Source organism: Fringilla coelebs (assembly GCF_963513975.1).
Source record: "Fringilla coelebs genome assembly, chromosome: 6".
Lineage (NCBI taxonomy): Eukaryota > Metazoa > Chordata > Aves > Passeriformes > Fringillidae > Fringilla > Fringilla coelebs.
Window position 1 is genome coordinate 34,917,821 of NC_140034.1, and position 17,975 is coordinate 34,935,795.

At 44.9% G+C, this 17,975-nt stretch overlaps 1 protein-coding gene across 7 annotated transcripts in view; it reads left to right on the forward strand.

Annotated features, from left to right (window-relative positions):
* Window positions 1-5,531, forward strand: part of PCNX1 (pecanex 1) — an 89,221-nt gene extending 83,690 nt beyond the window's left edge. For all 7 annotated transcript variants that reach the window (XM_084207410.1, XM_084207412.1, XM_084207413.1 and 4 more), the window contains one exon: window positions 47-5,531. In XM_084207410.1, coding sequence (XP_084063536.1) covers window positions 47-187 — 141 coding nt within the window. In that variant the 3' untranslated portion in view covers window positions 188-5,531. The remainder of the gene's footprint in view (window positions 1-46) is intronic.
* The last annotated feature ends 12,444 nt before the right edge of the window (window positions 5,532-17,975 follow it).

The window sequence follows — 17,975 nt, forward strand, 5'->3', positions numbered from 1 at the left end:
GAGCTTACAGTTCATTATACTTTGTTTTCTTTTTTCCCCCCCCCAGGTGATTCACCGCTGGGTGCCTTGCAGCAGAGATCCAAGTAGTCGGTCACATATAGATAAAACCATCCTGCTGGTTCAAATTGAAGATAAATATGTTGCTGTTGTTGAAACTGGAGTCCTTGAACTTGGGGCTGAAGTGTAAATCTCTTTGAGACTGAAACTTCCCCTTCTCCAATGATTCAGAAGAGAGAGGGGTCCAGAAGAAGCAGCTCCCGGGACACGAAACTTTGGTCCGGTTGTAGGAAAGGACTTGAAACACAGATTTGTCTAAGTCCCTTCCCCCAAATAAACAAATGTAAGAATTTTTTTTAAGTTGTTAGCTGCTGAAGAAACACTTGCATGAAGGATAGATTTGTTGAGACATATCTTTTGTTTATAAATTTTGTTATGCATTGCGTAATGCTTTAAATCAAGAAACTTTTCAGTTCTAAGATCAGAGCACCTCATATTTTTCTAATTGTTTTGCCAAAAATTGCCATGTCTTGTCACAGAGTGTGTGGAATTCATCCACCTTATTTTAATGAAATTGACTACAAACCTTCAGTTTGGTGAAACAGTGTAAGGGTTTCAGGTGTGGCAAGAAGAGACTGAACAGATGTATAGATTCTTATTCCTTATGAGCTAAACATTAATGAGAACTGCACTAATTTTTTTACAGCAATGCACTAAAAACAACCCTGAGATTGCTGAGAACATTTATTTATATATATAAATATAAGTATATAAAATACCATTATTTAAATTGCCTTTGGGATTAATCCCCTCCCTCTCCATATACATGTTGATGGTAAGGGCTGTGCCATGGGTTTGGTTCTGTGTTCTGTATTTCGTACAAGTGCATTTGCTGCATCCTCTTCACAATAAATGGTAAAATAACAAATGTGTAGAAAAGCACCTGAGTATCCCTGTGCTACATCAGACTTTATTGTGGTGGCAGTGGTACCTCAAGCCTGTACAACACATCCAGCTTTAAAGAGGGCCCCAATATGACTTTCCATCTGTCTTCCCTTCACCAACCGTGGCTACTTTGCTTCTTTACACCCAGAGCTGGCTGTGTTGTTTCATTGGCTCTTCTCTGGCAAACACAGTGGTTTTAGTTTTGTAGTGGGAGGTGCAGGTCCATTCACAGATGCTTGAAGGTTTTTTTTTATTCTATCCAATTTAAAAAGAAAAACCAGTAACAACTTCCCAAACAAAACAAAAAAAAGAACCCAACAAAACTTGACTTCTGCTTTCAATGATCTTTTATAGAAGGCACAGCCCTAAACTTGTATCACTTTTACCACCTTGCCTTTTCTTTCCCTTTAGTCTTCATTCTTTTCTATGACTTGAATTTTATTTTCTGTGATTACATATTCTATGTAAGTGTAATTTGAGTATTTATAACTGTGAAATTGAATTATTCATGTGTTACATATCTTAGGTTTTATTGTATTTTTTTTAAGCGTGTATTCAGGGAAACAAGTAACTCAGAACTATCATGGGAGTGTGAGAGGGAAACTGGTTTGTTCTTGAATTGCAGTTCCTATGACTCACTTTTCTTAATCCGTAAGAAAGAAATGTACCTGTTGTGATTGTTTCCTGTTTCTGACCTGTAATTATATAGGACTCTGTGGGGAATTTGCATACAGTTCTAGCTTTTGGGAGCAGCCATCTTCTTCCCAGTCACCTCCACTTCTTTATATGTGTTGTAATTAGAAGAGACTTCTGATAAACCACAGAGGTTATTATAATTAATTCTCTGACATCAGAGAAACATTGTCCATATGTACCTAATGTAAGAGTGAAATTACATGGCATAAGAAAAAAGGAAGAAACAGCTACCTAAGAAACACTGGTATTCCAGCTCAAGTCACTGTATGCCATCTGGCCATGAAAGGGTAAGTCTGTGTGCCTGGTAGCTACTCAATTCCAGCTACTGTTCCCAGTGAATGATGCTGGGACCTTGCTTGTGTCATAGACTATGCAAACTTGTCCTTGAAATGCTGTGCGTCTTAAAGCTGCATATTACTGTTCCCTTTATTCATACATGGTCCCATTTAATCATGGTATAAATGCATAGATCTGCCACCCTTGAAACTATGTGGAACGGTAAAATTATTTATCATATGTATCACATTATATAGTAGTTGAATTAATCTCCTGCATATATGAAAATGTAGTACAGAAGGTGAAACTTCTGTAGCAGTCTGGTAGTGCTGCTATCAGGAACGAAGAAAATGTGTAGGTTTTGAATTGAAGGACTTTCAGTGAAGGTTTTATTCTATGTCCATCCCTTCAGGTAAATACTTTTAATTAATTAATACAGGTTTTCTGTATCACTAGGAACATTGCTTCATTTATAAGCGAGTAGTTTGTTTGAAAAGAAGCCCCTATTTGATATTAATTGAACAGCGTTGGGTTTTTTTCCCTTGGACTGAAGCCTTGAGGTAAACAAATAACTGAAAACCAAAATACAGGTTTGGGTTTTTTGCTTTGTTTTTTTTTTTTTAAAGCTGACTGAAAAACTTTCAGTATGTTAACCCTGACTGAACAATCTCTCCCTCTCTTTGGGGCAGGGTAAGGACAATGTCCATTGCTGGTAAAAGATGTGATAGGAATTAATGGCTTGTTAATGTGGAAATTTTAGTGCATATGGAATCAGATTGGCAAACAGCAGATAGGGAAAGAGACTTTTTTTAAGGGCAAAGACAATGAATGTTCCTGTTTTTTATAAAACCATAAGGCTTTTGGAATGTTGACTTCAGAAGATGGATTTTAATGTGGACAGCTAACAGGTTAACACTTCCTTTCAGCTACTTGGCTAACATCTCTTATGAAGCCGTTCACATAGCACTCATACCTATTCCAGATCTGCTCAACAGAAGCCACCTAGTTGAAATTTCACTCTTCCATAAGGCTTTGGAAAATCAACTCTAAACATTTTCCTGAACTCGTAAAGATTCATACCATTGTATGTTGGTTTGTACAGTTTGTCTTTGGTTTCTACTGTGCAAGTGACAAAAATGTTTTTTTTCCTAACTAACAGAATCACACAGAATTAACTAGGTTGGAAATTACTTTTGAGATCATATGGTCCAACCTATGACTGAACACCACCTTGTCAGCTACAAGACCATGGTACGAAGTACTTTTCTGAAATACCTCCAGGGATGGTGACTCCACCACCTCCCTGGGCAGCCCGTTGCAATGCCCAATCACTCTTTCTGTGAAGAACTTCTTTCTAATGTCTAGCCTAAACTTTGCCTGGTGCAGCTTAAGACAGGGTCCTCTTGTCCTAGCACTAGTTACCTGGGAGAAGAGATCAATCCCCACCTGGCTACACCCTCCTTTCAGGAAGTTGTGGAGAATGATAGGGTTTCCCCTGAACCTGTTTTTCTCCAGGCTGCACAACCCCAGCTCCCTCAGCCTCCTCATAGGATTTGTTCTCCAGACCCTTCACCAGCCTTGTTGCTCTTGTCTGGATGCATTTGAGCATCTCAATGTCCTTCCTAAACTGGGGGGCCCAGAACAGGACACAGCACTCAAGGTGGGGCCTAACCTTGCTGAGTACAGGGGGATGATCTCAACCCTGGTCCTGCTGGCCACGCAGGCCAGGATACTGTTGGCCTTCTTGGCCATGTGGGCACAACTCTCTGCAGGATAGACCTGTCTGTGGAAACCTCCGTTCTAGATGGAAATTATTTCATCTTTTGTTTTATTTTCTTGGCCTTTGTCTTGATGTGTAATGTTTTTCTGCTGTTGTAGGATGGAGAAGATGGGTATTTTCAAATTAGTCCTGTCAGTCCAAATTGAACCTCACTATAGAGCAGAAGTTTTTAGATCTTCCTAGAGTTTTATGAAAACCCTTACAGATGTTTGCTTTTACTCTGTCCCCTTGCACTATGATATTCTCTTGCCATAAGAGCATTCTAGTTAAGTCCTACTGTTGTAGCTTCCAGGTAGATCCCAGTCTATTTTCTTTCTCTCAGATTTCTTTGGAGGTTGTATCTATGTGTACATATGTAAGGACTTCTCCCTAAAACAGTTGCAGAAAAGGGCTTGAAAACCCCCATTAAGCAAATAATATCATTAGTAAAAATGGCTACTACATGATGTTTTAAAACCTTTTCTCATTTCACTTCTCTGTGAAATCTTTTTAAATGTTCTGATTAAAAAACCAAAAACCTAGAACTGTGTATGTGGCACCACTGATGACACCTAGCCTTCTGTGCTACTTGCAATGGATGATACTAGTGCTGGATTCTGGGGATCTCTCTCATGATCCAGCATGTGTGAAATGGTTTCAGAGTTTGGGGAAGATGATGGTGATGATTATTTCTTGAGGTAATTCCATGTAGGCTGAATGGTCCTGCAGCCGCTTTGCATGGGACATCTGGCATGTTTCTGAGTGGTGATGTCAAGAGTCATCACCAGTCATTCCTCATCCCATGGTCACAATGCCTTTGTGAACTGAAGAACTCTTTGAGAAGCCTGGATGACTGGTGAGATGAAGATGTGGCACAGGTCTATCCCTTTGCGGGGGGGCGGGGAAGAGATGCCTTGTGATTGATTCAGCCTTCTCTGATAATGCACACACCACCATGCAACCTAGGAGTGTAGATAACAAAGACACTGCTTTAAAGACCTTTCTCAATTACAGAACTCTTAATTCACAAAATGGAGCTGAATAAATTGCATTTCTTACCATTAACAATATTATTCCACTTATATTGGATTTGGGGTTGTACCACCACAGGTTTTATGTACTTAATTTTATTAAGGAATTTTATACCTATTATATAGGCATCTATTCTTTTCTTGTCTGGCTTGCTATTTGATATTCTAATGCAGTACATTCATTGACGCTGGACCCTTTCAGAAATTATACTGGTAATTCCTGGTGCCTTAGTAAAAATGTGGGTACATAACACCTTGGTGGAAGGCAAAGCATGTGACTTGTTTCACCCCAGCATGATATGCATATTTCTAAAAAGGTGATTAAGATGGCTGCCCCAAAAGATTTTGGGAGTATACCTACATCACTTGGTCATGAACATTTGAATATGAGCAATTTTTATGACTTCTGATATGTACAGTTTGAATAGATAAGCCCAGTACACTTAGGCCACAATTTTGAAAGATGGCAATCAAATAGCTGGATATGTAACTTCTTACACAGATGCCCTTGAAAGCCTGACAATAGCTGCTGGTTAGGAAATGGAGAGGGGGAGTAGAGCATAAATGCGAGAGAATGGCTTTGGTTTTAAATGGACAATGAAAATATATATTGCCTCTACCAGCAAAAGGTTACCTTGCCAGGGATAGGGATATATGTACCTGCGTGTCTGTGAGTGTGTATGTGTCTGCGTGTGTTATTGGAAACAGCCTGTAAATATTGTAGCTGTTTGAAATGGAAAAGGCAGAGAGTTTTTTTGCAACATGTTGCAGCAAAAGGACAGTATTGACAGTGGAGAAACACTGAGAAATAAAAGAACCTTTTTTCACTTGTTGTCATTTATTGCACACACTCTCTTAAGATGTCATTCTCACGAATTCCCTATAAGGATTGTTTTAAGTTTACTCAATTCTCTAATGAAGGATTCTCTTGTTTAAAAATTGTCTTTTGTAGCTATGCAAAGAATAACCTTACCTATTGCTATTTTACTGCCAGCATCATCCCTGTTTTCAGGTTTTTGCATAAATAAGTGCCACGTGCCCTCTCTTCTACAGTTAAAATGGTTTGTCTTTGTTGAAGCATTTTCTCTGTCAGTGATTTTCCTTCTCTTGAATGTTTTTCAAAGCCCAGAACACTCTTGTACTGTCTTTGTCCTCAGTAGTTTTTCATTCATCATACTTTGCTGGGAAACACCTTACCTACATGGTTTAATCAGTCATTTCTAATTTTCTGCCATCCTGGATCTGATAGCCAAGTGTGGCATTGGGTGGAGTCCTCATGGTGACTGTGTTTACGTGAAACACTTTTTGATACCATGATGCTAGTTTAAAAATACTCAGCTGCTGTCTGTCCCTTCTCTCAGATATTTCACACTCGTACAGAGGCAACATTATCTTGCACCTTGCAGGTTAAAATATCACTTCTAACATAAACAATGGTGATTGGAAAGCTCTGTGTCTTTAAAGACTGGATCTTTCCTTTGTATAAAACCTAAACAAAGCATCTGCAACTTCTGCTTGCCTGTGACACTTGACCTATAGCTTCTTCAGGCCTCAGTTTAAGAATGAGAGACAAGAACATAAATAGAGCAAGTGTTCCTAAGGAAAAACAACTCCTTGTATTTTTTAATGTGAGCTAGTGAGTCTCTGTGAAAGGACTGGAAGTTCTGGAACTGCTGTGTTTATAAGAAGCAGCTGAGCTTTCAGCTGACACTATCAAAAAAGGAGGAGCAGCGCTTCCAGACTGAGGTAGGGCTGGCAAAGGGTAAGATTGTTGCTGTAGTATCATTTCTTGCTGTTGGTGTTGGCCACAGCCTGCAACTGGTAAAAAATGGGGAACTGAAGCCCTGGTTAGTGGTTGGAGGCTATTTCTTAGGGTAGTTTGGCCTGAGAGAAATCCAGTTCACTTACTCCAAGACAATGTATCCCTGTAAGCCTATCAAGGACCTGGGAGCAGTGTCTTTGCTTCTACAACACACACCCGGTCTGGGTGATTGGAATGCCTATTGCACAGCTTCCTTCTATTGCCAAAGATGGTCCTCTATCCTATTTTTACCCGGACTTCCTGTGACCCATAATTCTCGTGTAGGAAGATGGTGCTTGGGTAGTGGCACTTTATAGGTCTCCTTGGTTGAACCAGTTTATGTGGATTTTCCTCTGTTTATCAGAAAGTGGTTTGCGTTTCTCTCCTAGCCTTCGGGGGCAGAACACCGTGTCTTGGTAGGGAGCTGCTGCTGCGGTGGTTCGTCGAGCTGCCGGTGCGAACCCACGGCACCCGAGCTCTGCTCTGCCGCCTTGGACCTGCTCCTGGGGCGGCCGTGCTGGGCCTGGGGGCGCCGGGCCGTGTCCCGGGGGGCCGGGCCGTGCCATGCCCTGCCTGTGGGGGCCGTGCCGTGGAAACTGGTCCGGCCGGGTCACTGCCGGGCGGCCGCGGCCGGCAGGGGGCGCCGGAGGCCGGCGGGCCCGGTGTGAGGGAGCGGGGCCGGCGGGCGCTGGGCCTGTGCGGGCAGCGGGCGCCGTGGGAGCCGCACCTGCCTTTCCGGCCGCTCCTCTGCTCCGGCCTTGCTTTGGGGTTATGCTCCCAATGATGCCGCTTTAATTCCCACCCTCACCGCAGCATCCTTCTGTTCCCGCTAAAGCCACCGGTGAGTCCGCGCTGCTGGGCCGCCCCGAGAGCCTGCGCGGCCCCGTGTCCTTCCCTCTGCACAGGAGGGAGCGATGGATGAATCAGTTTGTCCGTTTGATTTTTTTTTTTTTTCGTCTTTCTTTTGCATTATTTTACAATGTCTATTAAGGTATCACAAAGAAAGGAAGACACTTGCCCACCTAATTATTTTCTTTCACGTCAGTGTTCCCATGGCCAGGGGAGAAGAAGAGGGGAACAAATAGCAAGAAAAAGGAAGACAAAGATATTGGGGGAAATACAGATGAGGAATGAGAAAAGACCACTTTTGTCTTTCCAGAAGCTGAAGGAAATGGAGGAGGCAGACCTAATATAATTTTTCAGCCTCTTTCTAGTAATCCCCCTCTGTCAAAGTGAACCAGAGGTGAATTCCTTAAAAGTGCAAATTAATTTTGAATGTAATTCTGATTTAGCAGACATTAGTCTTAGAAACTAGTAAAAAAAGTCATAATGAGCACCTTTCTTTTACTCAGTGTATTGTATGTATTATGGTGCATTATTACACAGGAAAATTTAGAAATTACACCTTGGTTTAAAGGGCACAGTGTTCTTGCCCCTTTGTGATGCTGGGAATGAAATGGCTGTTGGTTCCACTTGTGGTTCTTAGGAATGTATGTCTAAATCCTGCAACCCAAATAAATATCCTTACTGCAACTGAAGTAGAAATGTCAGCTGATGAGGCTCTGAGTAGCCTCTCCTGCTTGTTTGGACATCTGTTCTGCTGTGGCAGGCATTACAGGATGGCTTAGAGCAATGTACCGTGACCTTGCACAGCGTTTAGCATCTCTTTTTTACTTCAGCTGTGGAAACAAATGCTTGGGACCTGGGCACTTGTGAAGCTCTCCTTCCCAGCCTACCTGTGCTGTCTGATGCAGGTGCCAGAAAAGGCAGGCAGGAGATTGTTGCCAGGAAGTCAATGCTGTCTTTGCAGAAAACAATTTTTACCTTGCTAGTGGAGCACATTTTACATGTCCCAGCAGTGGCTGACAGGGATGGAGAGACCTTAGCAATGTTCCCCAGCAACAGGAACTCTTCCAGCCCTCCTCCTTTTCTCATCGTGGGAGTATCAGAGGTTTGGAACAGACCAGCTCCCCCTCCCCTGCACTGTTATTGCTGTGGTTGATGTTAACTTTTTCTCTCTTGTACCATTTGTGTTTATCAGCACCTGGAGCAGTCAGCCCTCTGTGCTCCCTGACTTGCTCTGAGAGAGAAAGCCGGTGCCCTTTGCATCCTCTGTCTTTGCTGGCACATTTGCGAGTTCTGCCTATCACTCAGAGGTGTGGAAAGCAAAACTGGTAGCTCGTTCCTCTGCAGGCAACAAGATAGCAGCTGTCTCTGGAAGAAGCAGTCCTCAGATGTATTTAGGGCAATTATATACTACAGCTTCATGCTTCTTGTCATCTCTGTTGTTTGCTACTAATGGAGAGTTTAGGTCCATTGAGGTTGTGCACATCTACAGTGAGACTGGGCTTGTTTCGTCCCCTTGATCTGCAAAGGCCTCCCAAACTCTCTTTCCCAGCCATGGTAGAACCCAGAGCTTCTATTCCTTACTTTCTCAGGAGCTTTCCTATGAATAACAATATGATCTCCTTGCTGCACCCTGGTTTTAGTGCTCTTTATCTTTGCCTAAGGCTTGGAAACCTCAGGGTGGTAGCTTCCTGCAGCACTCTTGTCTTTTGTCACTGAATCTATAAAAATGATCCCTGAAAATTAGTATTGTCTGTGGCCTGGGTGATCTTTCCTGGTACCTTACATGAGTTAAAAAAAAAAAAAAAGTTGCATTTGGAAAATGCCTCATGCTTCAGGGTAGGTTTGTTGCTGTCAGGGAAGTACTTGGGTAAGGTACAGCTCACTGCTGTCCAGGGAGCCTGCTGCTCTTCCACCCCCCTGCTGCACATGCTGTATGCACCTGCCCCCGGACCCCTCTGCTTGTCCTGCCCATCAACACACTTGACCACAGTGCTTGCCAGCTCATTTTCCTGCTGCCAGCTCACAGGGAGCCATGTCTGAGATCTGAGATAGTCTTGTTTTTCAGTTTGGCATGATGCAGAGTGCATTAGGATCAAGGAAGACAGCACCCATGAAAAGATATGAAAGTGTTTCTGCTGGTGGCGTTTGAGTCAAATGGGCACCCTGTGCATGGGCAGGTCTTCCATCTGTTGTGTGGACCCTCCAGCCCAGGTAAGGATTAGATGCCACCTGAGAGCTTGCACCTGGATAACTGGTTGGGTACCTGTGTGGGGTAGCATCACAGGATGGCTTGAGTGTGAGCGGACCTTCAGAGATTATCTAAGCCAACACCAACACCCCCTCCACAAGACCGAGTAGCTCAGAGCTCTGTCCAGCCTGGCACTGAACAGTGCCAGGGATGGGGCATCTGCAGCTTCTCTAGGCAACCTGTTCCCACCCTCACCACCCTCATAGTAAAGAATTTCTTCCTAATATCTAATCTAAACCTATCATCCTTTAGTTTAAAATTGCTGCTCTTTCTCCATTCACTAGAGGCCTTGTTAAAATGTCTCTGTCTTTCTCATAAGCCCCCTTAATACAATGAAAGATGAGGTACCTGCTGGGTGTGAGAAATCGGGAGCTCTAGACATCAGAAACAGCAAAGCTGATTATCAGCTAAGACTGATTTCAAACAACCAAGTGGGATTTGGCTGAGGGGTGATCCAGTAAAAGCCCTGTACATCTCTGCCTGAGCCTCGCCGCCTCTCCAGCCTTGCTGCTGTTGCCCCTTGGAGCCCTGTGCTGGCCGATCCCTGTGAGCACCCAGCTGCTGCACGGCCTCGCCTGGCGCTGTGTGGCGCATAAGGAGAGCTGCGAGTGCGTGATGAGAGCTGCGAGTGACCCGTGTAATGAGAAATTGGCTGGGAGCGTGGCGCTGCCCGCCATTGCGAGTTTGTCTGTACGTGCTGTTACACTGCTCAGCTCCCGAACTATTTTCAACACAATTGATTTCCATTATGGAAAACGCGTTCCCCGAAGGAGACTGCAGCGGTGATGCGCAGTGGCACAGCAGAGCTGGGCTTTATCTTGGGCATGAAACACCGTGTAAATACATAGCAGTGTCAAGTCTGGGAGAAGTGGTGCTTTTTCCACTGTTGTTCTAAGCCCAAAAACCCATGCTCACCCTTTTCTGTGGCCAAGTAACTGTCAGCACCAGGGGAAAAAGGAGGGAGGGGAACAGCCCGTTGCTTCTCTCATTACTGGTTACTACAGCTCCTCAGGGGTGGGAGCAGATGGGCTCCCCTGGGCTCATTGTCACCCTCTTCCATGCCGGGTACCCCCCCGCAGGAATGAGGGTAAATGCAGTGGTGCTGCCTCTGTGAGCCCTTGGCATGGCCATATCTGTAAACCTGTATGGGGAATATTCTCCAGCTGCTAGCTCAGGTTTTGGAGGCACATCATGACTTACTGCTCAGATATTCTCTTTTTTATTAAGTATTTAGCAGTGGCTGTTCTAGAGATTAGTGGAGAATGACAGGGAAAGAAAACCCAAACCCCACAAATTACTTTTACAGTCAGGTTTGGTGTACCAGTACTCCTACACCCGCATTTCTTTCCCAACAGGAGCCAAATTGCACAGCCTTATATAACCAGCTATATAAAGAGTGCCTTGAAGGAAGCCTAAAATGCTGCCTAGCTCCCACCACTGGCACCCTCACCCCCAGCACCTCCTGCCCTCCTCCAGGTGGGTGGGCTGCCCCTGGCCCAGCTGGCCCCACAAAGGGACCTGCAGCCTGAGTGCTGCTGCTTAAAGATGGCCAAATGCCATCTCCATGCATGATGTGCCCAAGGTGCATCTGTCCCTGTCTGTGCCTTGGGAAACTGCCTCTAGCTCTAGTATGTCACTGGCTGAGGTGTTTCCATGGTCAGGGGTGGGGGGATGGAGGACAGGGAGAGGAAGTTTACACACACCATGAAAAGCATAATCTGGCAGTGTGTTCAAGCCGAGAGCCTTTGCTTGCCCAGCTGCAGAAAGCATTTGGGGGAGGGCAATCATTCAGCCTCGTGGTTTGTCTCTTGGACCTCTCAGAGTAGTGCAGAGGCAGTCTCAGGTTTGCTAAAGTGTTCCCAGGACCTACTGTTCTGCATAAGTGTGTGCATATATATCTATACAGACACTCCTGAAATGCAGGCTGCCTAACAGAGCTGTGATCTGGGATGTCTGCAGCAAACCAGGCATCACACAGAGATTTAGGCACAAAGCACGTGGGTTGCGTGAGCAGGAAGCTGGAAGAAAATTGTAACTGTAACTCAGCGTTCCTGCCTGAGCCCAGCTTGAGGATTTGCTGCAGGGTGCTCACACCTTCACTGCAACTGCCTTTTCCTTTTCATCCTGAAAAGGTTTTGCAAACAATGCCTGGGGACAAGCATGGCTTTACCAGGTCTCTTTCATAAACATCCAGATGGCTCACCTTTCCTAAACTGTTCTCTAAATGTTTTCCTTGAAGCTCTAAATGACACTGGGGAGGATGTGGAAGGCAGCAGTGAAAGGAGCTGTGCCTTCCTTGTGCAGATAATTCCAAAACAGTCAAGTAAAACACATAACTGTTTGTGCAAGAATTGTTTAAAATATGAATTCTAACTCAGCTGGCAGCTGCTGTAGCAGGGGCCAAGAATGCTGTGGAAGAACATGCCTGTGCAGAGGTTGAAGCTGAGCAGCAAGGCACAGGGTGCAGGATTGCTGTCAAAACTCTGCTGCTATAGTGACTTTTGGTTAATTTTAATTGTTTCCACATTCCTTTTTGTGCCTTCTCATAGATGAAAACAGTTTTATCCGCCTCATAAGAGAGAAGTGTTGTGGGAGGCAATTCACATATATATATAAGTGTGTTTATATATGTTGTGCTATAAGATTTTTCTAATACTGATGTAGATGGAGGCTTCAGATTTTTCTCAACTTTGGAGAAAGGCAGGATTTATGAATTAACTCAGTCAACACTGAGCTAGAAGCCTGTCAGGAAAACAGCCCAGATCCATGAACACTGCCATGCCTAAAGAAAATCCAAATTGCAGTTGTAGCACCTTTCCCTACAGTAGCAGAGCCACAGCTCTGAGGTGGAGGCCTCTTTGCGGCCCATGCACTTCACAGGGGTCAGGAGAAAAGCCTTTGGAGTGATATAATCATCCCATGTGCCAGCAAAAGTCAGACTGCCTGTGACAGGGTTGGAGACAGGAAAAGGGTTTTCTGTGAGAAATACCTGCCCAGGGCAGGGGGAGATACTTAGGCTGTTTTCACCACAGGAGCTCTGCCTCATGAACTCTTTGCTCTGGACCTCCTTCCCTTAACACTGCCTCTCATTTTTTCCTTCACCTTCCTTATTGTACTTTGCCATAGGCTACATTCAGCACTCAAATCTGATTTTTTATGTTTGTATAGCTCCGTAGACAATATGGCTTTTGAACACTTATGGCAACATGATTATTTTAGGGCATTGACAGCTGTTCAGATTTCCTTTATAGCATTGTTTAGATCCTTTTTGTTTAAATGTGAAAGTACTGCTAGTGCAGGCCGTGCTGGCACTGCAGACTCAAGCTAGTTTATTTCAATATGTATGCCATTTCTTCCTATGTGATATAGGAACCTTCCTGAAGTAGAAATGAGTCATTACTCCTTCACAAACCTGCTGCAGACAGTCCCCTCCGCTGGCAGCAGCTCAGAGCCATCTCCGTGTTATGCCACTTGCAAAGAAATGGCTCTGTGTGTGTGTGTCTCTGGTTTTCTTCCTCTCCCCCCACTGCCCCTGGCTTTCCACAGTAATTGCCGTTCTCCTCCATCCCCACAAGTACAGGGAGAGCTACAGGAAATTATATTGCTAATTAAGCTATAGAAGAGAATACAAAAGCCCTAAACTATAAATACTCCATCTGTGTTAAGAACGAGTGACATGTATTGTCCTTGCTGGTTGGAAGCCAGTGCGACCAAGGAGCTAGGCAGAGACATTGGGAGCAGGCAGTGCAGGCAGCGTGCTCAGAGAGCCTCTGACCGCCCCCAGACTCAAGTCACAGCATCACTGCAGCAAGAAATCAGGATCACAAGCAAAGCCACGATTCCATGTTATCTGGCTTTTCTAAATACAAGCTGCACCAAAGTACAGGTGATGCCTGACAGGATTTTTATAGTGTCAGGCTAAAAGCAGCAGCTTTCCAGCAGCAGCATAGTCCATGGTGATGGGATGAAGCTGGAAGGTCACTCGCAGCCTCTGCAGCAGCACCCCCAGCGAAGGCGTGTGCTGGTGCATTAGTGCACCCCAGCCCCCTGCGCCCCCCACATCTGGAGCTGCTGCATATGCCTGGAGCATCGCCCAGGGCACAGCCTGCTCGTGCCGGTAGCAGCTGTCTGGTGCCCAGCTCATCCACTCCCAGTGCCTGCAGGTCTTGCCCGGCTGGTGGGGCTGTGGGGCCTTCCAGAAGGACAATCCCTCAGGGCGAGGGTGTGGGATAGGTGCCTTGCTGGGTGCCATTCATTGCCTCTGAACGCCCACTTTCTGCCCGGTACTGGCATGCACGATGTGCCTGCACGAATCTGTGCTTCCTATCATTGGCCAGTTTCCTGTCTCTAAATCCTGGACTTGTGCAGAGGTGTTAAAACCACTTTGTGTTATTTGGTACTGATGCGAGTGGCTGAAGAGGGAGAGCAGACCCTGGGAACGGTGCCTTCTGCTACTACACCCACAGGCTGCACCTTGGCTATGAGCTTTTCTTTACAACCAAACCAAGTTAGGTTTGGAATAATCCACACTTTTTTGGTTTTGATGGAATTTAAGGTGTTCCTATTCTTCACAGGCAAGAGATTTAAGGAAAATACCAAATATTCAGAAAAAAACAATGAACCTTGATACTCAGTGATGCTGTGTATGCACAAAACTCATGCTTTCTAGATCATAGAAATAGGAACTGGAGCAGAGATCTGATCCACAAAAGTACTTACATGATACTACTGATCACTACAAGTGTTTCAGTTCAAAGTCTCAGGCCTCAAGACCTGTGCCAAGATGCTAGCTGGCACATGTGCAGAAATTCATATCCATTAACCAGAGCTACAGGAGGTGATGGCAGCACTCCTTGGCCCTAAAGTGGTGCAGGCAGCACAAGATCAATTAGCTAAGACACCCGACTGTTTATTGGACAGAAGGGGCCACGGTGATGCACCCTCATATAAACTTGTGCACAACTGGGCATTGGTTTGGTTTGGTAAATCATTTTTTGAGGCAGTTTCTCATAGTAAAACCAAAATTACACTAAGAGCTACATGTAAAGGACATATTTCCTAGTGGAAGCGCTCCAAATTCAAGCAGTTATAAAGTTCTGCTTTCATCCTTAACTTTGACACTCAATGCCTATTTGTTGCAATGGTGGTTCATTACTTAATTATATGTCTCTTTGGCCCATATTTCTTAACTCACATGCTTCATGTTGTACCGTGAATGAAACAGAGTTTTGGACAGCCCATTCTGCCTAGAGAATGAGGCAGGTGTCCTGCAGGACAATAATGCCATAAACAGCTTTATTGTTATTTGTGTATGCCAAGAAGCCAGATGAGTGTTTTAAGCAGGTTTCATCTCATCTCTGTTTAGCACCAAATGGAAATTTGCATCTTGGAGCCAATGCAATCCAACAGCTATCTGCTCCCACTGCCATGGCTCCCAGTCAAGGGGTCCTCTTGCTCCCAGTTTCTGTTCCCCTGGGACTTAAAGGGGTTGCCCCTACCAGCTCAGGGAGCACAGCCAGCTCAGAGGGCTGCCAGGGCTAGTGTCAATGCAGGGAGGGAAAAGTAGGACTTCTCTCCTTGGCAGCAAGCTGTTAGATCAATGCAAACCATAAATAATATCAACCACCCTTTCTAAGGAACAAGCACATTGCCCCAGGAAAAGTGCTCTCGGTTCTTAATTAACTGCCCAAGCTACAACACAAACTCTCTTCCTGCACAAAATGAAGTGCCTGCAGAATGGACTGCCCTGCTTACCATGGCCTGTTCTGGGTGAGAGAATTATTTGCCTGCAGGGCTTCTATGTGCAGTCCTGGGGCAGCAGGATAGACACTCACCAGCACCGATGAAGAGCAGAAAAACCTGCTCACCAAGCAGTTGTTTCTGCCTGAATGCCCCCTCCCTCCCCAAGTAAGAGACAGCTACAGAAGGCTTTCAAAACCCAAAACTTCTGGAGAAAATCCAGTGACTGCATTGAATAATTCAGGCTCTTCCCCAGTGACATTAGAGGGACCCATCTTCCCCCACACACCACAGGCACCACCATGTTTTTTCTGAGTAGCAGTAGCTGGTTATCTGGTTACCCAATGAAGCTCAAAGCTCATCATGAGCCACTAGATTGCTGCAGTGAGCAGTGATCTGCAGTTCTGTATGGTTCCTCTGCAGTCAGTGATGGGAGACAAGCAGAGCAAAGTCATAGAATCACAGAGTAGTTTGGGTTAGAAGAGACCTTTAAAGGTCATCTAGTCCAGCCGCTCTGCAATAAGCAGGAACATCAACTAGATCAGATTGCTCAGAGACCTGTCCAACCTCACTGAATGTTTCTAGGGATAGGACATCTACCATGTCTCTGGGCAACCTCTTCCAGTGTCTTACCACCCTCATTGTAAAAAAACTTCTTTGTTGCATCTAGCCTAAATCTACCCTCCTTTGGTTTAAAGCCATTAGTCCTTCCTATTGGTACAAACTTTATATTAAAGTATGTCCCCATCTTTTTTGTAGGCCCTGTTGAAGCACTGAAAGGCCACAAAGAGGTCTCCCTAGAACCTTGTCTTCTCCAGGCTCTCCTCACAGGAAAAGTGCTCCACCCCTTTGATCATTTTTGTGGCCCTCTTCTGAAACGATTGCAACAAGTTCTTGTCTTTCCTGTGCTGGGAACCCCAGAGCTGGATGCAGCACTGCAGGTGGGGTCTTCACCACACTGCAGCGCCTCAATGTCTTTCTTGTTGGGAGGGGCTGAGAACTGAACACAGGATTTGAGATGCAGCCTGACCAGTGCTGAGTACAGGAGGAGATCACTGCCCCGGTCATACTGGATAGCTATTGTCCATTATGTCCAGCTTTTCTCCACCAGCACCCTGATGTCCTCGTCTACAGGGCTGCTCTCCAACCCTTCACCCCCAGCCTGTATTGATGCTGGGGATTGCCCCAGTCCGACTGCAGGACTTTGCACTTAACTTTACTATTCAGCCTCATTGAACCTCATGAGGTTGACATGGGCCCATCTTGAGCTTATCCAGGTGCCTTTGGATGGCATCCTGCCCCTCAGGCATCATCCTCTTTACCTTCCCATAGATGCAAAGTAGTTGAATATGCTTTTCCTGAGCCCTGTTGTACTTTGCCGCCATGACCCTTTAGCACTTTTGGAATACAACCAATATTTCCTTAGTGTAGTGCTGTAACATACTTTCCCTTTTTTATTTGTTGGCTTGTTAATGAGTTTTAACTAAGCTGAATATCAGAAGGATGGGCGTTCAGTCTCACGCCAGCCTCCATGCTCAGGATGTCTTCACTTTCAGTACAAACCATTCTTGTGATTTCTCTCTTTGAGAAGCTCCCAGCTGTGCTGTGGAAGTATGAACAAGCCCTCACCTGACCCATGTAATTCTGCTTTGGTAGACTGAGCTTGTTAACTACTTCCCTGCTTTTCTTTGCATATCTTAGAAAAATGATGGTCTCCTGCAGAACCAAATGTGCTTTTTGAGGGTAGGGAAACATGCTCTCTAAAGCAAACGCTGTACATACTGGAGGGAAAACTAGAGTCCTCCTAATTCAATTGTTACAGCTTTCTCCTCTCTCTGGAACAGGGAGCTGGACCAGTAGCTCTCTCTGGACCAGTAGCTCAAACCTCAACCAACCATGAGCTCAATGCAGAACAGAAAGCATGTCAACATGAGCAACTTTAGCAGTCAGAGCCTTGCCCAGCAGTTCTCTGCAATCCAGCTGGAGGGACCCACCTGCATCTTGACAGACATCACAGGCAGGGGCATGAGAATGGTTCCCGTGACCATCTTCAAACTCTGACTCTCTTAGAGAAGGGGCTTTTGGTTGCTGGGTAACACAGCTGGTCTTACAAGGCACATGGTGTTAGTCCAGGCTGGATAGCTGTCAGGACTGGATTCTACATGTTGTCTGTGCACTGAGGCATCACATTTTTAATGATACAGTTAGAGATGTTTTGGGGTTTTTTCCCCATTAGATCTTTGTTTCATTAAGAGTCCCACTAGACATACACCAGGAGAGAGAATTATGGCGCCACAGAAAGCTTTCCATTCATTCCTGTGCAATTTTCAGATGCATGCACCTTTGTAAACTAAGCTGTGTCAGCAATGCTGCATCTGCAAATACATCTGCATGCATACCTATATGTGCATACATTTTGCATAAAGTGCTTACATCACAAGGCAAAGGATGGAAAAAATGTGCTTCTTGTGCATGAGGGTACTTGTACTCTTCTGCTGATGGAGAAAGATTTGCATGAGCTTGGACATGTAGTTGTATTAGGATTTGTAAATCATTTATATGCATTTTGTCAATTTAAGCTAAATACTATCTCTAATACGTTATAGGTGAAGTCATTAGGCTTCATAAGGCTAA